The 23,596-nt window shown below is 35.6% G+C and overlaps 5 protein-coding genes, 1 non-coding gene and 1 pseudogene across 7 annotated transcripts; 3 read left to right on the forward strand and 4 right to left on the reverse strand.

Moving 5' to 3' along the window:
* Window positions 1–40: 40 nt before the first annotated feature.
* Window positions 41–2,679, forward strand: LOC103871470. 2 transcript variants are annotated; one of them, XM_033272132.1, is made up of 3 exons: window positions 41–509; window positions 568–1,488; window positions 1,800–2,679. In XM_033272132.1, the coding sequence occupies exons 2-3, from the start codon at window positions 990–992 to the stop codon at window positions 2,483–2,485; spliced, it is 1,185 nt and encodes a 394-aa protein (XP_033128023.1). In that variant the 5' UTR covers window positions 41–509; window positions 568–989; the 3' UTR covers window positions 2,486–2,679. The 2 variants fall into 2 exon arrangements, with proteins under 2 accessions (XP_033128023.1, XP_009147969.1); XM_009149721.3 differs by having other exon boundaries at window positions 587–1,488.
* Window positions 2,680–2,942: 263 nt separating this feature from the next.
* Window positions 2,943–5,210, reverse strand: LOC103871693 (agamous-like MADS-box protein AGL97). Its single transcript, XM_033272133.1, has one exon. It carries the CDS (start codon window positions 4,086–4,088, stop codon window positions 3,351–3,353), a length of 738 nt encoding a protein of 245 aa, XP_033128024.1. The 5' UTR covers window positions 4,089–5,210; the 3' UTR covers window positions 2,943–3,350.
* A 12-nt stretch (window positions 5,211–5,222) lies between these two features.
* On the forward strand, window positions 5,223–7,997 carry LOC103871471 (putative D-cysteine desulfhydrase 1, mitochondrial). The gene is made up of 10 exons (XM_009149722.3): window positions 5,223–5,393; window positions 5,472–5,537; window positions 5,604–5,798; window positions 6,345–6,455; window positions 6,527–6,618; window positions 6,742–6,834; window positions 6,913–6,970; window positions 7,056–7,169; window positions 7,368–7,465; window positions 7,579–7,997. The coding sequence occupies exons 1-10, from the start codon at window positions 5,223–5,225 to the stop codon at window positions 7,781–7,783; spliced, it is 1,203 nt and encodes a 400-aa protein (XP_009147970.1). The 3' UTR covers window positions 7,784–7,997.
* Window positions 7,998–8,513: 516 nt separating this feature from the next.
* LOC103871472 lies at window positions 8,514–10,769 on the reverse strand (annotated as a pseudogene).
* LOC117126321 lies at window positions 10,245–10,328 on the reverse strand. Its single transcript, XR_004448896.1, has one exon. It is a non-coding gene; the product is annotated as a small nucleolar RNA SNORD34 (small nucleolar RNA).
* A 2,153-nt stretch (window positions 10,770–12,922) lies between the features above and the next one.
* Window positions 12,923–16,951, forward strand: LOC103871474 (kinase-interacting family protein-like). Its single transcript, XM_009149723.3, has 2 exons — window positions 12,923–13,134; window positions 13,259–16,951. Exons 1-2 carry the CDS (start codon window positions 13,098–13,100, stop codon window positions 14,095–14,097), a joined length of 876 nt encoding a protein of 291 aa, XP_009147971.1. The 5' UTR covers window positions 12,923–13,097; the 3' UTR covers window positions 14,098–16,951.
* On the reverse strand, window positions 16,721–17,475 carry LOC103871475. The gene has a single exon (XM_009149724.3). It carries the CDS (start codon window positions 17,214–17,216, stop codon window positions 16,983–16,985), a length of 234 nt encoding a protein of 77 aa, XP_009147972.1. The 5' UTR covers window positions 17,217–17,475; the 3' UTR covers window positions 16,721–16,982.
* Window positions 17,476–23,596: the final 6,121 nt, after the last annotated feature.

The raw sequence follows: 23,596 nt of genomic DNA on the forward strand, positions 1-23,596 counted from the left end.
TTCTTTGTTACCACAGAAGATCTTTAACAGATAATAACACTGGCGTTTTAGCTCATTTACCTACATGCTAAAAAGGACTTATTCACTTTGAATTTGGCACGTATTAAAATTAGTATGATTTTGATGGTGGGTTAAATAAAATTTCGTGCTGAATTCAAAAAAAAAAATATATAAAAGATGTTCTATTAGTTATTGTTAAACTAAGTTTTTATCGACAGTTATATTTAAATTAATGGCTGCATACCTCCTTTTGAATAGGGATCAAATAAATTGTAGTTCATTTACAAACTACAGATGTTCATATATACCTAGATGAAGGCATGTGCCTAATTGAGAAATGATAAGCCTAGGAAAAATGTGATGTGTATCCTAGGCAAGATTCCTAAATGATTACGATTAGACATGTTCAGTTCTTGATTCGGAGGTGGTATCAAGATTTGATGAACACGACCTGAGATTTGGATCGTGCTTTGGAGATTCAGCTCAGACGATTCAGAGCTGCCATAAAGGTTAGTGTTCCGACAAGATTCTTCTCTTGTTTTTACTGAAGCTTTTTCTTGACCTCAGTTTCTGACAATTGGAGAAGACAATCTCGAGATTCACGGCGATCAAAGGTACGGAGAACATGCAAACAATCTCAAACGAAATCGGGATGGAGATCGATGGATTCTGGCGAGATAGTTCCGGCACTGCCTTCTCTTCTCTCGGTTAAAGAAACGAAGCCATGTGTGGACCGCGTGTCACTACGAGCTTCATTGTTAGCTTTTAAGGTACTGGGCTTTATTATTTTGGGCTAAGAAACTAGAGCCGTTTTTAACGAGACGATACGTTGACAAAAAAAAAGTACAGTGCAACTGTTCGAAGCGAAAATCATAAAGAGGAAGTTGGAACGTTAACAAAAATTCTAAACTCTAAATTAGCGCCAAATAACTTCTAAACTATTTTGACCAAAAAAAAAAAGAAAAACCAAATCAGCCAGACAGAGAAGAATGTGGAAGAAAGGAGAGCTAGTGTGGGTGAGACTAAACCCGTCAGATCCATGGATTCCGGGTCGGATCCTTGATCCATCCGAACCGTTAGGAATCCTCGTTTCCTTCTTCGACCTGATGAAACCACGCTACGTTCCAAAGCCTTGTCTCCGAAGCTTCGATCGCGATTTCGAAACTCTAGTTGAAGATTCGTTGAGGTTCCGCCGCTTCGTGAACAGAGCTCTGCAAACGCACTTCTGGCACATCTCCTTTGGGCTTTGGTGTTCTTGCCAATCGCCGATCGATTCGCCGTACTTGGAGAGAGGATACTCTCTCCCTTGTTCTCCTCCTCTTAGCTCCGATTCGGCTCTGAGTTTTGTTAGAGAGATGGCCGTTTCGCGAGGAGTGCCTCTTCGGAGATTAGCTGAGACCAACGGTTCGACCGCTCAGATCCTTAGCTTTAGGCGTTACGCTGTTGATTTCAATCGCTCTGAATCTGTCTATGAAGAAGTTATAGAAAGTAAGTTTGAAAAGTTCTGTTTTTTACTTTTAAGGTAAAAAAAAAAAAAAAGGTAAACCGCTCGTGAGAGAATGTTAAATCACCGGTGGCCACATGTTAGGATATCTGAGTGTAGTTGGATTCGAACTCAGCTTGTTTAGCAACGCTGGAATGCCATGCTAACACCGACCACTAGCACGTGGTTAATTAGGAAAGAAAACCCTTTTAGTGTTTTAATCTATATGCTCTGTTCACATGACCAAGGCGAAGGATTGATACGCTTTGAGTTGTTTGTATTTTCAAATAATTCATGTAAATGTGTGTATGTACAGGTGCAAAGCTAATGGATAGTGCAGAGGAACAAGATTGGTATCTCGATTCCTCCAACAACAGTAGTGATTTGAGTCTAAGAGATCCATTGCCTAAGGATATCCATTGCTGTTCTGTTGACAAAGTAGTTCAGAGTTGGAATCCGAGGAGCCCTGTGATCAGCTCTGATCCTTGCGTTATGAAAGCTTGTGCAACCATGGCTAGAAGAGTTGAGACTGATGTTCAGGTGGAGGAGGAGCATAAGAGCGCTGTAGAAGAGTTGGAAGATAGAAATGAAAAGGATGTTGAAGATGAGAAAGGTCACAGTGAAACAAGTGATAAGGAAGATGAGACATCTAAGAGAGAAGAGGAGGTGGAGACTGAGAACCTGAACTGTAGTGTTAGAGAAGATGGAGAGGCAGAGAAGTTACAAGATACAATTGACGAGGAGGCTGGAGTTGAGACATCAGATGGTGAGTGTGGTGATGAAGAAGAAGAAGAGGAAAAGGCTGAGGAGTCGAGGAGTAATAAGAAGGTAGATTTAAGGAAAATGACACTAGGAGAATGGTTTGAATTCATGGAGGTTCACGTGCAGAAACAGATAGTTGAGGAGACGGAGAAGATGTTTGAGCTAATGAGAAGTAAAGCTTTGAGAGTTGACCAGTATATTGCAGAGCAGAAGCAAGCAATGGGAAAAGGGAGTGTGTGAGTTAATTATCTATACCTGAGAGTACCATGATCCTCCTTTCTAAGTTAAGATCTTTGTTAATGTTGTTATGTGGGTGAGATTGTTAAAAGCACCTGTATAACTCACTTGGTGCTATTCGACATGATGATTTTGTTTTGTGCTAGGAACCACAACTTGTTCGAGTTTCTTCTTCATTGTTAATAAATATTAGGCAATGGTATCTACAGCAATAACACAACCATACAGCTCAAGTTTATCAATGTCTGGAACTCACTAACTTTTGTCAATAGAATGTACAACAACACATGTTAATTACAACCTTTTGTTATTTTTCCTGTGTCTATCTCTTCAGGACAATTTCTTAACCAGACCAGAAGCCTCTAACTTCAGCTTTAGAGCGGGATACAGACTACAGTGTCAATACTCAGGGGAGTTTTAAGCTTTTGTGTATATAGAATGTTGACTAGTTACCATATATTTTGTAACAATGATATCAATATAATAAAAATAGTTTATTTATAGATGTTGACCAAGTGTTTTTGAGACAACAAAAGATGTTACTGTGACATGTATACACAATATACTTTAAAGCCCTTTAAAGTAACTGCTGATTTATAATGAAGGCCCCCTAATGTATGTATTGTTTATAAAAAGTCTTATTGAAGATGCGAGCGAGCAGAGATCATTGCCAGAACAAAACGTTTGCAAAGAATATATGTGAGAACAAATTACCAAAAACATAACAAGAGAAGAAGTACAAAAAACTCAAATTTTACTTGTTAAACATTTTATTACACTTGATTAAGACATGGAGACACAAACCAAACCGGTAGGAGTTCGATTAATTTTCTCTAATCTGAGAAAACTGAACGTAGTCTCCTCAAAATTACGTGAACAATAAGTCATCAGACCAGAAGAGATCCGCTTCATCATAGGGTACCAAACCTTCAAAAATAGTATCAAAATCAAGATCCATCGTCACTTCTTCCAAACTTTTTTCAGGTAATGATGATACATAGTTGTTGTTTTTTTCAGATACAGTCTGATCCTCTTCTTCTTTGTTGTCAGTGTTGCTAACAAGAGGTGGTGGTGGTACATCATCATCACAATCTTGGAGGAGTTGAGTAAGTTCCATCTCACTCCATTCATCCAAGTCAGGTGAAATCTCCTCGTCGACGGTTGTTAGCGTTTGATCCTCCAAACCCTTGAGATGGCTCATGAGTACTTTCATAGACTCCATCGCTTCCATAAGTTCCTCCGGATTCTTCGAGTTGACAAGCTTGTCGTCGTCCCACCAAAACCCTAACCCTAGATCCTTGCGAGCCATACATATACCGAGGTCTTCTCTCGTATCACGCCATGAAACAGGAGGAAGTCTCTGTCCTGAGAGATAAGCCGAGACGACGGACTCAACGGAGGAGTGACCAAACGAGAAGAAAGAAGCGTTGGAGTTCGAAGAAGAAGAGGGTGTCGCTAAGATTGCGATTTGAGCGTCGGAGAGAACACAAAGCTGAGCCGCTTTGCTGTAGAGACCGTCTCTGCGTTTCGAAAAGGTTGTAGCGCGCGAAGCTTTGTTAGTGATCTTCTTCATCTCAGGCTTCCTCTTCGTACCTCCTTTCACCATTCTTTCTTACACCAACAAACCAAACCCTAACTGATACAAAAATCGATAGAGAGAGTTTCTGTTGTGTAAGCGCGTAAGACAAACAAACACTCTCTTTCTCTCTGGTATTTATAGACTATCCATCGGTCGGTTGGTAAATAAATGATTTTTCACTATTTCCTTTTTTTAAGTTAAACCCGCTACTAATCTGTAATTAACAATTAATTAACTTACAGCATTCCCTTTTTTTCTTCTTAGAGCATCTCCAACCCACCTTTATTTCTACCTCTATAATAGCATTTAGAGGCAAAATCACTCCAACCCATCTCTATTTTTGCCTCTAAAATAGAGATTGCTATTTTTTCCTCTATTTATAGGGGAAGAAATAGCATTCCTCTATATTTTGCTCTATATATAGAGATCTCTATTTTAGAGAAATACATTGGAGTAAAACCCATCTCTATTATAGAATTCTTCTATTTTAGAGGTAAAAATAGAGAAATACATTGGAGATGGTCTTAAAAACAGCAACGAACCCATCAGACAGACCGGTTCGAGTAAACGAAATTCATTTACTCGTACCAGCTTTCAGTTCGAGTGATGGAATTAAATGATTTATCCCGTTATCCCGATTATTCACCTTCACTATATTATTGGTTTACCCAAATACAAACCTGAAAGAAAAATTAAAGCAATGAATAATCTTGGTTTTTATTATTGAGATTAAGTAGGTTTAATCAAGCAAATTATTGTAATTTTTTTTCACTCAGAATCAATCAAAATATATAGTCATCTTTAGTATAAAAGAGGGAAAATTTTGAAAAATACCATCCATCAAATAAGCTTATATTTTGAAAATTACAGTATTTATTATTATTTTTGAAAACTACACTTATTTATAATTTTATAAATTTGAAAGGTTATACAATTGTAAATTTTAAGAATGATTGGTAACTATTATGTTGATCTAAATAAATTAATAAGAATACTAACAATTTCTTAATTTTTATTTATTAAAAAGAGGGTCAAACGAATCTTATCACACTCGAACAAATGTAGTATATAAATTTATTGTGATTGGCGGAGGCCCATAAGGCCCAATAAGAGAGAAACTATGGAGAGTGAGTGAGTGAGCAATCACGCGAGTAGAAGCAAATGAGAAGACTCTCAAGAGTAGTAGCCTTCCTCGAGCTAAGCATAAGAACAAGAAGAATGTCTGCAACAGCAACACCCATGGCGGATTTTCTCACGAAAAGCCCCTACACTCCTCCTTCCTGGGCTTCTCATCTCCGTCCGCTTCCTTCCCACACCTTCTCCCTCGCTCACGTGCGTACGCTACTTCAATCTCTTCTATATATGACTTAACCATCTCTCTCTTTTCACACTGATCGTCTTCCTCTTCAGCGTCCTACTCCGATCCATCGATGGAACCTGCCCAATCTCCCCAACGGCACCGAGCTCTGGATCAAGGTCACTACTCTCATCTCTCCACCTCTAATTTTGTTTTCTTGTCTTACCGTTTAAACGAATTCGCAGCGAGACGACTTCACGGGGATGGAATTGAGCGGGAACAAAGTCCGGAAACTCGAGTTCCTGATGGCCGACGCCGTGGAGCAGCAAGCCGACACCGTCATCACCATCGGCGGTATCCAGAGCAACCACTGCCGCGCCACCACCGTCGCTTCTAACTACCTCAATCTCGACACTCATCTTATCCTCCGCACCTCCAAGGTTTTGGTCCGGGATTTTTGGATTTTCGGTGCTATGCTCAGAAGTACCATTCGGATTTTACTAATTATCGGATCGGGTTCGGTTCATTCTGGTTCGGTTCGGATCGAATGTTACCGATGTTTAAAATCGTCCAAAAATAATTTTTTTAAACCTCAAAAATTGACAATTTTTTTTTTCAAAATATATAAATTGTTAATTTAATTAAAAATTAGTTAAACTATCTAAATTAACTAAAAAGTATTCAAAATAACAATTAAAACAAACTAAAAAAATATTTTGAATAATCTAAAATATTTAAATCATCTTAAAATATGTAAAAACATTAACATATTTAACTAATTTCGGATATCTTTGGATCCTAGTTTGGATTTCGGTTCGGTTGGGGTTATAATCAAACACCAAAGTACTAAGCTCATAAGTCCCTTTCGGATATTTTATATAATAGTTCGGATTCGGTTTCCGTTTTCCGGTTCGGGTTTAGGTAGGTACTTCGGGTTGAGGTAAAAACGTTCATGTCTATCTCTCTCAGCTCCTTTTTGATTGCAGCTTCTTGCTGATGGAGATCCTGGGTTGGTTGGGAATCTCCTTGTTGAGCGCCTCGTTGGAGCTAACGTTCATCTCATCTCCAAGGAAGAGTATTCCTCCATTGGGAGTGAGGTACTCCCTTGCTTTCTCTTTTTGATCACTAAGTAGCTTTGATAATATGGGGAGGGAACACTTGTTGTTAGGCTCTTACTAGTGCCTTGAAAGAGAAGCTGGAGAAAGAAGGGAAAAAGCCTTATGTTATTCCCGTTGGTGGATCCAACTCTTTGGGAACTTGGTGAGATTGTCTTCTCATATCAAGCTTATTGTGGTTTTCACACTTGCTTTAGATTGGATAGACACTACTCGTTTGCTTGACGAGCTCTTTATGAATACTGAATTCCTCATATTAATTCTATAGGGGTTATATTGAAGCAGCAAGGGAGATTGAGGAGCAGCTTAAATGTAGAACTGATGGCTTAAAGTTTGATGATATTGTGGTAGCATGTGGCAGGTTTTGCTTTTACTTCTTCTCTTGTACATTTTCTTACTTCATTCTCCTCATATTAGTCTTCTGTTGATTGCTTTCTAGTGGTGGTACAATTGCTGGTATTTCATTGGGATCTTGGTTGGGAGATCTAAAAGCCAAGGTATAGTCTTCTTTTCAGTTTTTAGTTGCATCTCTTACAGTGAAGTTGATAGATGGCTCTGTTATCTTTCATTTTCATTGTGCAGGTCCATGCTTTCTCGGTTTGCGATGATCCTGATTACTTTTACGACTTTGTCCAAGGCCTTCTGGATGGACTTGAAGCTGGTGTTAACGCTCGCGATATTGTTAGCATCCACAATGTGAGTGTCACAACAACCTTCTAAGACTTTTCTCCGTATTTTTACTTTTGCACAAAGGCTATACTTCCTGTCAAATGTTTATGTTGATTTTTCTTGGATCCTTAGCAAACAAAATCAGATGGAAAGTTGTGTGATAAAATACTTTCTTCTTATGCACACACGGTTTGCTGTTATTGATTCGTATGTTTTTTTTTGCAGGCCAAGGGAAAAGGATACGCCATGAACACTTCAGAGGAGCTTAAGTTTCTAAAGGACCTAGCAAGTGCAACAAGTGTTATTCTTGATCCTGTTTACAGGTATGTTGGTCTTTCTAGTCCTTCCTTGTTCCTAGTATTTTTAAAAGTCATGATTAGAATCGTAATATATAGAGAGAGGCTTGATCCATTTGGGGTTTGGAGTGTTTATGTAGTGGGAAAGCTGCGTATGGTTTGATAAATGAGATGACCAAGGATCCGAAAAGTTGGGAGGGGAAGAAGATATTGTTCATACACACTGGTGGGCTTCTTGGGTTGTACGATAAAGTTGATCAAATGGCTTCTCTGATGGGTAACTGGAGCCGTATGGATGTTCAAGAATCCGTCCCAAGAAAAGAGGGTGTTGGGAAAATGTTCTAGCAGAACAAAAATATCATTCTGTAATAATCCTGTGAAGATGAGAGAGGTTGAACAATTGTTTGTGCATTTGGTCTGATAAAACGCATCCATTCATGTGATTTCTATTCTGTGTATTATGTTTAATAGCTATCGATGATTACGATAAAATAAATGGTGTGCCCACTCTCTTTCTTTCTTATACATATGTGAAGATAATGTGATGTTCTTCTGCTGATTGGGTTCAGCTCTATCTATCACTTATTATCTATTATGGCCAAGCTATTCCAACACATAATACCCACAAACTCATCACCGGTTGCGAATATCAGGTAAGGATCACCACTGGCTCTCATCTGATTTATACACATCCAACCATATCATCCAAAGTAAACAAGAATCAAGATTCTTGAAAAGATAGTGATGAGGTTGTCTTCTATGAGTTTCCCATTCTTCGTAAAATTTCTTCTTGTGCATGCCTTCTTGTTGTATCTACCCCAATAGTCAATAGTCTCTTGAGTCTTGACCACCTCCTTGAGTCCATATACTGACAAATAAGTTAATACTTTGTCTTTTGGTTCGGCGTCTGCTAATAAGTTACAACACACTACTATCAGACATCGGAAATGTCAATCCATCTGCAAAATAAACCAACTATTTTGTGGCTCAAGAGTTCAGAGAAAGAAGAAACTATTTGGCGGCTTCATTTATGAAATGTGATTCAATCTGAAGCTCGACTTCAATGAGGTAAAGATTGAAGAGAAAGAAAGAAGATGACACACAAACAAATCAAGCAAGGATCATTTAAAGAGTTACTAGTTAAAATGCACCTTAAAAAAAACAAAACTCTAAAGAAAACAACACTAAAATAGAGACGTTCCAGACATTAAGGGAAAACAATTTTAAAAGGACCAGCTTAGTCGACTTCCTCAATCTTGGGACCAGCTCCTCATTGATACATGTTTGCAATGATGGGGTTACACACACTCTCCAAGTCTCTCATCTTGTCTTCAAACTCGTCTGCTTCAGCCGTTTGGTTACCATCAAGCCATTGGACTGCCTCCTCAACCGAATCCTCAATCTTCTTCTTGTCTGCAGCAGCAAGCCTCTCACCAATCTTGTCATCACGGATGGTGTTTCTCATGTTGTAAGCATAGTTCTCAAGAGCATTCTTGGCTTCGACCTTCTTCTTGTGCTCCTCATCCTCCGACTTGTACTTCTCCGCTTCTTGCACCATCTTCTCGATCTCGTCCTTAGACAAGCGACCCTTGTCGTTGGTGATCGTAATCTTGTTCCTTTGTTCAGTGGTCTTGTCCTCGGCAAAGACATTGAGAATACCGTTTGCATCAATGTCGAAACACACCACGTGGAGCTGGAGGGATGCCAGAGAGAGTGAATTTTCCAAGGAGGTTGTTGTCATTGGTCCTAGCTCTCTCACCTTCGTAGACTTGGATCAACACACCTGGCTGTTTGTCAGAGCAGGTGGTGAAGACCCGCTCCTTGTTGGTCGGGATCGTTGTGTTCCTCTCGATCAAGGTGGTCACGACTCCACCCACGGTTTGAATACCAAGAGAAAGAGGAGTCACGTCCAAGAGAAGAAGGTCTTGCACTTTTTCATTGCCTTGACCACTTAGAATCGCCCCCTGAACCGCTGCACCATAAGCCACAGCCTCGTCAGGGTTAATAGACTTGCAGAGCTCTTTACCGTTGAAGAAATCTTGGAGAAGCTGCTGGACTTTCGGGATACGTGTGGAACCTCCCACGAGGACAACATCGTGGACAGTGCTCTTGTCCATCTTAGCATCACGCAAACACTTCTCCACAGGCTCCATACACTTGCGGAAAAGATCCATGTTGAGCTCTTCGAACCTAGCACGAGTAAGCGCAGAGAAGAAATCAATGCCCTCAAAGAGAGAGTCAATCTCAATGGTAGTCTGTGCGGTTGAAGAAAGAGTCCTCTTCGCTCTCTCGCAAGCAGTCCTCAGCCTCCTCAGAGCTCTAGGGTTACCGCTAATGTCCTTCTTGCTCTTCCTCTTAAACTCTTGAACAAAATGGTTAACCATCCTGTTGTCGAAATCTTCCCCACCGAGATGAGTGTCTCCAGCAGTAGCCTTGACTTCAATATGAAAACCATTGAATGAACTAATGTAAGAACTAATATAAAAACCATTGAATGAACTAGTGAATGAACAATCATTCAATGGTTTTTATACTAGTGTTTGTTCATTATATAAAGAACTAATGTAAGAGAAAAAGGACATGTAATTTAAAGATGATTAGGAAAATGACGATGGAATTTTAAATGGTTTGTTAAATATTTTGTTCAAATAATAAGAAAATTAAAGAGGTGAATAAATATAAAATTTTAAAATAGTTGATGGGTGTTAATTTTTGGTAAACCAAATTATTATTATTTTTGACCCCACAAAAAGTTGACATAATGGTCCTTAGTCAAGTGAATCGTTAAGGGAAAAAGATACAAATTAAAGGCCTCAGAATACATTTTATTATCATTCGCATTATCAGACGATGTAGGCATATTTTGCAATTTGCATCATCATTGGCCCTTAAGCACCCACCAAGATCATAGCTACTTATTATCCAACGATCCATTTAAGTTGTAAGTCGGAGGATGAAACGTTATGGCTTTGTTTTTTTTTTTTTTTGAACAAACGTTATGGCTTTGTTAAAAATAACTTAAGACGAGAACAATTAATATACATTCATATTCTTCGTTAATTCGATGATGTGTGAATCTTTTTATAGCAATAATAATGAAAACTGCAAGTAAACCACTCACTTCTTTTTTAGCAAGGTAGTTATGGGTTGGGAAAACATATAAATAGGGAGTGAAAGCATCAAGGTTAAGTTTACCATATGATATTTGTTCTGATAATTGCACAAAGCATGAAGCTCAAATCAATGCCAAAAACCGTCCGAACCATCCATGATTGGTGATTACTGACCTACGCAAAGAAGAAAATATATATGGACACAAAGTGTAGAGAAAGACAGAAGAGTAACATACATGCGTAACATACATGCGGTGTTTACGAGTTCAAATTAAACGATGCGATTGATCCAACGCCTCAAGGCAGAAGGAATCCTGCCTTTTACTATCTGAATAATACATAATCATATCACACCGGCCCACAGCATGGCTTTTATAAGCCTCAAGATTTTTGTTATTCTTTTTGAAAAGAAACTGTTTTAAGCAAGTTCGATTAGGTCTTACCCTATATACAATGATAAACAAAAAAAAAACAAATGGATTTTGTTTTTATTCAAATTTAAAAGTCAACAAAAGAGAATGAAAGACCATATATACTTTTCTGGCTTGGCCACCAAGGGGTCAAAAGTTTTGGCTTGAAGAGCAAGGGTGAGTTTCTACAAATGACAAGTTGATACATGCAGGCCCGGCTCAAAGAATTTGTGGTCCTTGTGCGCATCTAATTTTTTAACCAATTGCATGTAGTTATGTCGTTATCAATTTAAAATTTAAGACCTTAATCTATAGGTTTTTATCAAATAAAGACCCTAATTTTCTTAAAGAGAACTGCCAAAAAAGAAAGGATCTATTGCAAATGCACGCTGAGTACATGCTATAAGCCGGCACTGGATACATGTCCTCACTCAGTTGCTTATTCATAAAGGGGTGATTGGTAAACACTTAGTGTTGTTGTACACAACACTATTTAAATTTAGAAAAAAATTAGAAATATGAGACTAAGAAGTTGGGTTTGTCCCCCTAAGATTTTATCTAAAATTAGAAAACTGAGACTAAGAAGTTACTAAATACGAACTGGTTGAGAACACTGCTTGAAACTCAAACATTATAATACAAAAAAATTTAAATTATTTGTTGTCTAATAAAAAAATATAAATTCATGCAAATTTTATTAAAGTGGTCATCAAAAAAGATATTCACGTTTGAAAGAACATGTCAAAAAAGTACTATCTTCTAAATAATATAAGGATAAGAATTGTGTAAAATTATGGTTGGAGCTATAGAACAAATATATGACAAGAGAAACTCATTTTCAATTAAAATAGAAAATTCATATCGTTACTAAATTTCAATAACGAGAACACATTGTTCTTCAATATAAAATATCTATACTATTAAATCATATATATAATCTTTAAATCTATTTCAAACAAATACCACATTTAAATAAAAACAAATGATAAAAGCTCAATTATTAAGATATGAAATTTTTTGTCATTGTTTAAATCAATTTTGCATCAATAAGTGAAAAAAGTTCAACATCGTGGATCAAAATATTTTTAATATTATTTTATAAAATTATATTTGAAATCACAAAATGACTATTTAAAATACACAAAAATATTAAATAATCTAAAATATATCATGAACATTAATCCGAACATTTTACAATACACCAAAATTTATAGAAAAACCGGGCATTTAAATACCAAACATACTCAAATTTGCCAAAAAATACAGACCTTTCATTAATCTAAAAAAACAAAACTTACCTTGACCTGGCCAATTTAGGTATTAATTTAATCAAAAATAATTGTCATTAGTCAGCCGTTTACTTTTCACGTTTACAGTTGAATCGAAAAAGCTAAATATTATCTAATATATCCAAATAATAACCAAACAATTGATATATTGTATATCAAAAATTATACGTCTTATTAAAATAGCATAATGTTATTTAAAATAAACCATGCATATTTATTACAATAAAAATAACAGAATAATTAAAATTTTAAAACAAAATATTAATAAATTCTTATAATCTAAATAAATTATTATACAGATTTACTTTATAAATATTTATACCCGTGCATGAGCACGGAAAAATCACCGAATATATATAAAATTTGTTCAGAATTATATTTTTCTGAAAACCCATTATACACAAACAATATTTTTATTATACACAAATCAATAGGAAATTAGATTTAGCCACATGTGTTTAATATTTAAACATTATTACTCAAAAATACAATATAACAATGTCTACAACAATATGACTATATCCCATTAGGATCCACGTGATATATCATTTTCTAAGAAATCATATTCATTTATTTGAGATCAAGTGTTCGTTTCTTTTAAATATTTGAACTAAAAAATTGTAAATCAAAATTGATTTAAAACTGCAAAAAATTAAATTGAGATTAATATTACTGCATCTTACCTTTTTCTGGATATTTGAGGCAATAAGGTCGCATTAATGTTCATATCATCATCTCACTGATTTATGCCTTTTTGTTATTCTTTCTTTTATAGTTTCCAAAAATATGGGATTTTGACTTTCCTTAAAGCTCCCCCTTACTCTCTGTTCTCCTCTAAACAACATCCATGGATACCTCTCTTCCACAATTGCCTTCTCTCTCCGGTACACTTACACAAATTCAAGCTCTTTTTTTTTTTGTGTGTGTGTGTGTGTGGTGTGTTTATATGTCTTCATGTAATGTTCACTTTGGTTTTTTTTTGGGTATGTTGTTGTTAAATAAACATAGAGCTTGAGTCTCGGATGCAAGTAATGCGCGTATCTGCTCTTGAAGATAACCAAACCGGTGAAACTTTCTCTCAGCGCGCTGAATGGTTTTACCAGAGACGTCCTCTTCTTCTTTCACTATGTCAAGATCTCTTTCACGGTTACGCCACTCTCTTGAACCGTTACGACCAAGCTAAACCACAAAACCTTAAACCTGTTTCTCATGAAAATAACTCTAATGATGATACCGACATAAGTTCTCAAGTCGAGAGCATCTTGTCCTTTGAACAGACTCAAATCACGGCTTGTGATAAGCAGAAAGTTGACGAGTTAGTCTCGCAGCTCGTGACCGCAAACTTGGAAAGAGACATGGCGCAGGACGAGTTGCTTCGCGGTGAGCAAAAGTTCAGAGAAGCTTCCGAGACGATCGAGTTGCTAAAGAAGCTTGTGATGTTGCTTGACATGGAGAAAGAAGTAGCTGTGGAGGAAACTGTGAGTCTCGGATACAAACTCGCTTCTCTCTTGGAAGAGAACAAAGACCTAGCAACGGAAGCACTGTTCATGAAAAAGGAAGCTGTGAGGCTCGCTAGATGCATGCTAAAGATGAGGGATGAACATATTCACCAGGTGTGCGTTCTACAGAGCCAAGTGTATGCGTTGCAGTCATCGAGAGAGTCTGTTTATGAAAATGCATCCTCACCGAGCTGCTTTGGGTTGGATAAGAGCAAGAGCAAGAAGAGAAAGATGAGTGAAACAAGAAGTGAACCAGGAGAGAAAAAGAGGAAATCTAAGTGGTTGAAGAGACTTAACCCGTTTGTTAAATTCAGCGTTAGCCCATCGCCTGCTCTTCTCCATCAATAGAAACAAGTTTACTCTTTACATTGACCTTTGCATAATAATAATGTCTGCTTTATATTCTACTTGCCTTGTAAACATAGCAGTGTGGTCTTGTTTTCTGATCCATAGTAGAGAGAGTAGTGCAGCTCAATACTCTTGTGATTTAACTTGTTTGGTTGATGGAAACTTATATCAATTTTGTAATTGTTTCACTGTTGGAAGGTATGAAAGACATATGCATTCTCCTTAACATCTACCAAGCCCTGAAATATGGTAGAGTCCTCTCTCTTTGTATCTTGGAGTCTTGAGCATTTGGTAATATTCACACAGACTGTCTTAATCTGTATCATGGTGGATTAGGACTATAAAAAACTTGTAGCAATGGCTATGGTTTGGTTTTGTTTGTCTGCTTACCAAAAATGGCCCACTTCCAAGGAAAAAGGGCCTTGGTCACTCGTGTAGAAAAGGAAGAAATGGTTAAAAATGAAGACCATGTTCACGTGCTGCAGCGGCAAGAGCTTCAATACGTTTATGGTACGGGTAACCACCACGGTCAAATGCCGCCTTTGTGATCCCTTTCTCCAAGCAACTTTTTGCTATAGCGTCTCCTACATTATACGCTATCTCCTACTCAAAATGCCACAAACAAAAACTATTATTACATCATGTCTATAGAAAAATCAATTTGAGGGTGATTTGTGCGTGAATGGTTACTATCATCAAGTAGATGTGGTTACACATCTACTTGCAACCCAAGTTTAGAAGGCGGGTACACAAAAAGTACTTACAATGGTGTAGTTGATGTCCTCAGAGATAGGTTTATGTTTGGTGGAAGCTGAAGCTAAAGTGTGTGTGCATCTTACTATCACAATTACTTGCACATAAAAATATGCTTGTTTGAGCGAAAAGCCACAGCCTTGGCATCTTTGTTGTATTGTTATTCCAACCTATGAGGAGAATGTAGAGCATTCCAGTAATGGACCCGTATATGCGTGGTCACATGTGAAGATAGTAATTTTTCACCATAGAATAATCGATTTTTGGCCTTTACCAACAGAGTAACTCCGCATCTAATGAAAACCAATAGACCACCACGATGTGGTTGACTATATTTGAAGGACAGATTCGTGGAATAATTTTTGGTATGTGTTTTCAATTTCAAAGGTGGGACTTTGTACACCTTAACCTCTTGGCGATGAACCTTTGATGGGATGACCTCATCGTAATTCATAAACCATTGGCTGGGTCTACAAAAAAATATTTATGCTGATGTGTTTGAAGCCGGCTTGAGAAGAAAGTCACTCAAGGTAAACAGGTTTGTGTACATTTCTATATTTGCATGAACCCAAATGTTTTGTGCCAAAATGGATATAATCTTCTTCTCTTATGGATTGCCAAGAGGTACATGTATTTTGTTCATAATCTTCTTACACCAGAAAACATTCGAGACCCACCCCAAGGCCCCATAAAATTAAACTACAGACACTAAGTTAATGAATTTGAGCTTCTGAGGAAACATTCACATAGATTCATGTATCTCTCAAGATTTCACTCTCGTGCTAGGCCCTGCACGTAAATGTTTGCTCTAGATCAATAGTTAATCTAGAGGTCAATCATTCCTAACCAATAGTTTATAGACACATGATAAGATAGAAAAATAATATATATTTATATCTTATGTAAGTTATGTTGTTTGTCTTGTAATCGAAAAGTCGGTATTCCCGAAATTGTACATGAAATTTAAGAAATTTGTAGATAGATTTGACCTTTAGAGGGGCCATGTTAGGTTGCAGAAGTGAGGCCAGCTCTCTGATCATATGTTTGAACATGTTAGGGATGTTAATGAGGATGATGGAGAAGAAGACAAGGCACGTTATAGGAATCATGTTGTCCCACTTTCACTTTAATACAATCACATCGTATCATTCATCGCATTACCTCACTATGTGCGTTATACGGCTGTACTATTTTCTTTCCTTCTCTCTTCTTATTTTATATTTTGGGTTTAATGATTGGATTCTCATAAGTGCAAGGGATGTCATCTAATTTTGATTCTAGTTCCTGTTTGACTTTTTTGTAAGTTCTTATATATATATATTTTTTTTTTTACGTCGGTAAGTTCTTATATTAAGATTTAAGCACCCATCTAATGAAAAGTTATTGATATATTGTTTGTACATTTTTTGTCACATGTTCTACTATTTTGGGGGTTAAACTTGGTTGTTATGGCTGTCAAAGTAACCAAATATGTGAACGGGATTAAACTGAACCAACAAAATCTGTTTAATTTGGTTTGATTTCCTGTAAAACTGATTTAACCAATAACAAACAAACCAACCCAAAACTGAAATGCCATACAAGTTATATCAAACATAGACATCTAACATAGTTTCAACTTAACAATGAGCTCAAGTCGTCCGAAGGACAATTGGATAAGAGTGTGGAAAACATTAGACTGGGATAATTCTTAACGTAGAGTTATATCACTTATATCACTACACATCTTTTAATGAATTACATTATTACCCAGGTTATATTTATTTCGTATATTGGTTATAATCTCAACGTCCTTAATTATTCTATTCGATTCATCTATGGTTTGGTAAACCGCTAAAACATATGATTAGAAACAGAAATTGAAAACCAGTATCAAAAGACTTAATTTTATTTCAAACCAAATGAAAAATCGCACTGTAATTTCGATTAGATCATCACAGGGATTAACAACATCCGAATCAAACTAATTATCGGATAAAAGTTCACTAAAATCTAAGTTAAAAAAGAAAACAAATAAGCCGCGACCACATAAAGATAAGCAGAAAGAAGAGAGACATGGCGGGCTAATACAAAGCTATACACGTGAAAAACGAGAGGACAACACTTTCCCATTTTTCGTTGTAAGAAACTAATTAAGAAGACAGATTGTTTGAAGAGTTTGACTTGTCAAGAATTGACCACATGACGAGGACATCTTCATAGCCACAAGCCATGACGTCACCTTGAAGCTCCTTCACAGTTCGTCTCTCGTGTTCTTCTCTCGCCTTCGCGTTTGCGTGGCGGTTGTGCGGCGTTTGCTGCGGTTGGTTAAAGAACGTCGCCGCTTTCTTGAATGGCGTTGCAATTGTTTTCTTCCATGAAGTCATTTTTTAAAAAGAAAAAAAAAAGAGAAAAGAAAAGAAAATGAAACTAGTTTTAACGGTGAATTGCTTCTTCCCTTTCTCGTTTGGAGTTGGATTTGGAGACGATGAGGCTTCTATGTATTTATACACCACATGTGAACACAAAAACAACCTCTTTCTTATATTTTTTTATAAAGAATTGTAATAAAATAAAAATTAGTAAACGGAATTTTGTTTTTTTTTTTGAATAATATTGGAGAAAGGGAGAGAGAGTGTGGTCAATAGAGGCAAGATCCGCGATAGGAGCATTCCCATGAACCCATCAATTCGATTTCTTATCCGCCCCCACGTGATCTCTCCTTTACATAACTTACACAGTTTTACCATATTTCTCACCTTTTAAATTCAGTTCAAATTCTATTAAATCAAATTAGTACCAGTTTAACCAGTTAATATTCAATTTACTTGGATGAGATTTAGCAATGCAAAAAGTTTTTCGACGCATTTGATATCGCACTAGTTTTTCGTATAACTAACACATAATTCGGATAAGAATATAAGATAATGCGAAGTGTTTAGATACAACCATTCCCATTTAGTTTTTTGGACAGTGTATAATCGAGTTAGCTATCGGAATCGTTTTTCATTTGAATACTATCGTTGACAAATAACTAGTTACAAAGATTGTAAATTTATAATACATTTTACTGAGCAAAGTAATTTCCAAATTATCAAGAATAACTAAAGTAGTTTAAGTTCAATGGTCACTGGACAAAGTTTTTTTATTTGGTCAAAGGTCTTGGACAAAGTTAATTATTCATTTTCATTGGATTATAAATTACATGATGATAATAAGGCAATGAGTTAGTTTATTTATGTTCTAGCTCATTATCAATCATTGCTCATAAGAAAAGGTGGTATTATATTGTAATAAGATATCAATGTATTCCATACTTTCTATTATGTATTTATAAAATTATTGGGATGGGTTAGATGATTAGATCCTATATGAATCTCGAAGAATTGTCTCTCTAAACCCCAAGAAACTAAGACTAAATAAAATTCAAAGTAGATGACTAAAGCATTACAGAATACGAAATGAAATTTGGTTCTTCTAATAGTAATAGCTCAGTAATACATAAAAATTAGACATATTTCTTATGATGAAAATCGGTTTGACACGTTTATGGTGAAATATAAATGCTATTTCTGACCACAAACTATTAGAAGATATTTTTTCAGCTCCATAGTACTGTAGTAGATATTTTTCAAGCTTTCACTGGTAGATATGACTACGCACATGACAATAATTTGAAAGGTCAAGAATTTGCCTTTCCGGTTCTAGGTACTGACGACAATCACAAAACACTTACATCAACTTTATATGGGGTCTCACTTTCTACAAATGTGTTTTTACAGTCTCCTTCTTCTTCATCGATCTTTGCGCTACTTCTAGATATTTTTCTTATAGGGTCTCCATCTTCACACAAGTGTAGACACAATGACACATGTACCTGGAAATGCAGTTTAGTCAATTCTTGCATTCTGAATAATCCTATGATATCAATGACAACAATGTTATTGACTGTTATGACTTATGAGATGCGGACACCGACGCTAGATATTATTAGTTGATTAAATGTTTTTCTAGTTTGTTAGCTTAATAAACCGTCTACTAACACAAATATATATGGATTCACCCAAGAGCTTTGGAGATTTTTTGTTTTGTTAATTATTTGTAACTTCAATAACAACATATTGTTTGTAGCTAAGTGAGAAATATGCCAACATCATGTAATCAAGAGAAAGAACAAAACTCAAAAGTAAGAAAATCAAGCCTTTTTGTTTGTTTTGTAATTGTTTCATTTCTAATATCAAAGTAAATCGATGGATGATCTCCAACTGATAATATAATTTTTTTCTTCTTATATATGTTTTTGGTAATTCTTAATCGATTACTCATTTTATTTCTATGTTGATTCCTATGTTCGTTTGAAGGGAGATTTCTAATGACCCTGAAAATATTAGGTTTAGAGGTTCACAAAGCTTGCTAATTCTATTAGATGTTTCCCATTAAATAATATCCGAATAATTATTTTGTGAGATATTTTTTCCCTCGTCTAGATATATCACACAAAAATGCTAAGTTAACAGTTAGAAATATATTAGTTAGTTTTTAATAAAATTCTAAAAATAAAAATAGAAAGATGATGCATTGTTCACAGGACCAATAGAACTGAGAGATGGTTATGTAATGAAAATGTAGGATCCAAAGATGAGTAAATGTGTATTGTTCACAGGACCAACGGATTAGGAGTTTGAGGTGGGCAGAGTAATACGCAGAGTATCCCATGTGATCTCCACATGTCGTCTCTCTTTCTCAACTTCCATCCTTATTAACTATTTTTTTTATTTTTTTATTTATTTATTTATTTGGTGTATGCCAATTAAATTCATTTTTCTTCTTTCATTATGTCTTGGTTGACATTTCTATACAGTCTATATAACATATCATAGTTTTCACTTTTCATTTTTTTTGATAAAGAACACTCTGGAAATATATCAACAACTACATTAAAACTTAACGCAGAGCAGTTACACATCACACAAGCACCAAATAAGATCTTTCGGTTATCTTTTTTTTTTTCCCGTCAAGTTTTTTTTTTTTTGAATTAATAAAAGGATGGGCCGCGCCCACCGGGTCAAAACCCGATTACAACATAACAGAACAAAAGGCCCACAAACACAACTGGGCTGAACACAATCTAAGCATAAGCCCAATTCAAACGAAATCGGCCCACCGGCCTAACCCTAATCCCTCCTCCCGATTCCGACCTGTGCGCCGACAGGGAGCGTAGAAGCAAAATACGTGGACGAATCTACAACGTTGTCACTGCACGCGCTGCTTCATCTCGACCTATCCTTCACAGCATCGGAGAGTCGCCGGAGGAGAATATCGGCACCGCGATACGGCGGAGCTCATTCCTTGCGGAGCTTCCGACATCTCTTAACCCCATTTCATCGCTCTATCTATGTGTCGGAGATCCAAATCTTCCCCAACACGCCCAAGCTTCACGAAACACTGACTAATCTTCTCCGCAATGTCTTCACGCCAGAGAATTTCACCGACACATCACGGCTTCTCCGACTTTGAACCACCTCAAACACTAGACATGCGAAACGAGAACCACCACTTTCTCCCTTTAACCCTCGTCACCACCACCGGAGGGCTTCATCGTCTACCGAGAAAGCCAACCGCCGTGACCCAAACTCTAACTCTAACCCTAGAAAAGCCCGATCCAAAATCAGATCACAAACCGCTCCAGAAAAGCCCAAAGACCTGGACCCACTTTAACCGACAGCGCAAGACATAGGGAGTCTTCACCCTCCGGCGACTAACTCGGCGACGGCGAAGCTAGCAAAGCCTTCGTCTCCCGATAACAGAACCGACGTCGACGAGGCTGACTCAGCCTCCGTCTCTCGGAGATAAAACACAAACTGGACAAAACAGACAGCTTCCCCGCGCCAACCTCAACGTGACCGCGCCGTTACTCCAGAACGAGAACTACCGTAGGTGCTTGTTTCAGAGCTAAGGCAAGGCGGAGAGGAGAGGAGGCGAGCTAGAAACGAGAACCACGAGCTTGATTGGTCACGCAAAAGGAGCTCCGGCGACGGCACGCACGCTCACGCGCCGTCCGTCGCCGGAAAAAAACTAGATCTACTTTATCTCTCTCTCTTGCGAAAGTTTTTTTTTTTATCTTTCTTTCGGTTATCTTATTCCAGCTTTTAGTTTCATAATATTTTAAATTATATTGTTATCTTATTGTTACATTTAATGAGACGTGTTCTTAGTCTAGTGGCACAACATAATTTTACACACCAAAATCAACGTAATTTTTAGGTAAGCAATTCTAATTCGAAACAACCTAAAACACTAACCTTTTGTAGCCATGTGGATATGAATCTATGTTTTGAATCTCACTTAGATATCCGAATAGATAATTTATCTGTGGGCTACATTCCCATAAAACAAGTTCGTGTAGACTTTCCATAATTCTAAGACACCCAAGTTAATAGCAAAAATATTATTTTATGTGTGTAGACTTCTATTCTCTATGAAAATATTTATGTTTTCTATATTCAAATTGCTAAAATATATGTAAATAGATATTAAAATGTAGGAGATAAAAAAGGTGGAATCTATTATATCAATTATATTGACTTATATGATTTAATATTTAAAACTAACAAATAAATAAATGAGGGTGAAATGGATGCTGACCATCCATGACATATGCCCACAATCCTCGTTTACAAATATTTTTAGTCTGCATAATATATGTTAGTCATGTCCACTGAATGTTATCCACAGTATTTTGTCAACAGTATTCTGTCACAAAATATTTTTTGTAATTTTTGTTTTCAAATTAAAAACTATATGAAAGTGGGAGTTAAAATATAAAGAATAAAAATGTAATTTATTATATCAACATATTTATTTTTATATTTTATATTTTTTTTAAACAAGCAAAAAATGTGGGATACATTTTAGTTAGTTATATTTATTAATATAATTAATTATATTTATTAATATAATTAACCAGACGATTTCATTATGTTATATCAGCAAACGTGCTCTTTCATTACATCACTACATTGTGACTTCTTGTGTAAAAAACATTTAAAAAAAAGTGACATAAAAGTGACATAAAATGTCATAAAATGTCATCCTATCTATATTACACTCGAATTTGTGTGTATACAAAAGGATAAATGACATGTTTTGTAATAAAACCCGTCCCATCTTTTGACTTATGCAGTTCTAGGTGATATTAAAATTGGCTTTGGGTATTCATATGATTTTAGTCGTATTCACACAACACAGACATATATATATATACTCTCTGTAAATAATTACCAGAAAAACCAAGAAGATTTCGTTTTGTATATGTGGGGAAATTTTTTTTTTTTTTTGACAGTATATGTGGGGAAAGTTTATTTAAAATTAGAGTAAAAGGGATTCAAAGTGTGATAATTCCCTGACAATTATTTTACAAGTGGTTTTTAAATTTTGCTTATATTTCATCATCATATTCATTTTGAAAGAAAATAATGACATGGCTTAACGAAAGTTGCAATGTTTATTGTTTTGTTTTTTTTTTGAAAGAACAATGTTTATTGGTGCAATTCTATTTGTTCTTTCCCACCAGTACATTTTCCATTTATTTATTTTTACCGGTTTGTTCCAGCAAACGGACTCTATACCTTTATAGCAATTTCCACATGACAACTGATTAAATCTGCTCGTTGATTCAAAATTTTATTATATAATATTATAGTCTTTGTATGTGAATATGATTACGTTCGTAGTTCGTTGATCACACATTTGGAGGTGCCCTCGACCTCGAGACACGGTGAATTTAATTATTTGATTGCAACTTACAAGTAGTTAGTGATCTTTTGTTGTTGTTTATCCGCCTTATAAGTCACTATATATACACAAACTAATTAAATAAATCGAGCAAAACATATTGCCTGCATTGTAAGATTATGAATCCTTACGATTCGGATGGATGTTTATTCGTTATGTCTAACCAATGTTTTTTTTTTCTTCTTCTGATTAGTCAAAACTGAATATGCATTCTTTGAATGGAATTTAGACGGTTTGACGGCTGGGAGGTGACCTTAACTTATTTTTTTTCTTTCATACTTGTAGCACTTCCAATGGAACACAAAAATTTCTTCTACATTTCACATTAAAAAAGATTAAACTCTATTATAGAATTAAATATACTCCAATGGTTCACTCTATAATATAGTTACTCTATAATAAAGTGAAATATAGAATAATGTTGCTAGTTGATAAAAAAAAGAGTAATGTTGATTTTTCACTCTATATTTAGAATAAAAAAAGTAACATAAAAGTAAACAACTAAAGCAAATTCAACTCTATAATAGAGTTATTCTATTTTAAAATGAAATATAGAGTAAATTTTTGTATACCAGCCTATTGGAGATGGTATTAGGACTTTGTTTTTATCTGCTTACAACTACAATAGAAACTTTAAACAATATTGGTATTGTAACATTTTAATAATATATAGAATTATTAACTTAACTTTTTTTAGTTTAGATTTTTTTTTTTACAAAATTATTTGTTTCTACTGTATTCTATATTAATTAAACTTTAGAAATTTGAATTTCATCTCTTTTTATTAAATTATTTGATATATCATTATATATATATATATATATAAATATATATATATGTGTATCATAATTATAAAAATATGTTTGGATATGATTAAATAAAATAATATAAAATATTGAAGTGGAAAATTAAAGATCAAATTTATTTTAAGGATTTTTTTAATAATTTATGTTTATATTAATTATCTATACAA

This window comes from Brassica rapa, chromosome A06, assembly GCF_000309985.2.
Source record: "Brassica rapa cultivar Chiifu-401-42 chromosome A06, CAAS_Brap_v3.01, whole genome shotgun sequence".
Taxonomy (NCBI): Eukaryota; Viridiplantae; Streptophyta; class Magnoliopsida; order Brassicales; family Brassicaceae; genus Brassica; species Brassica rapa.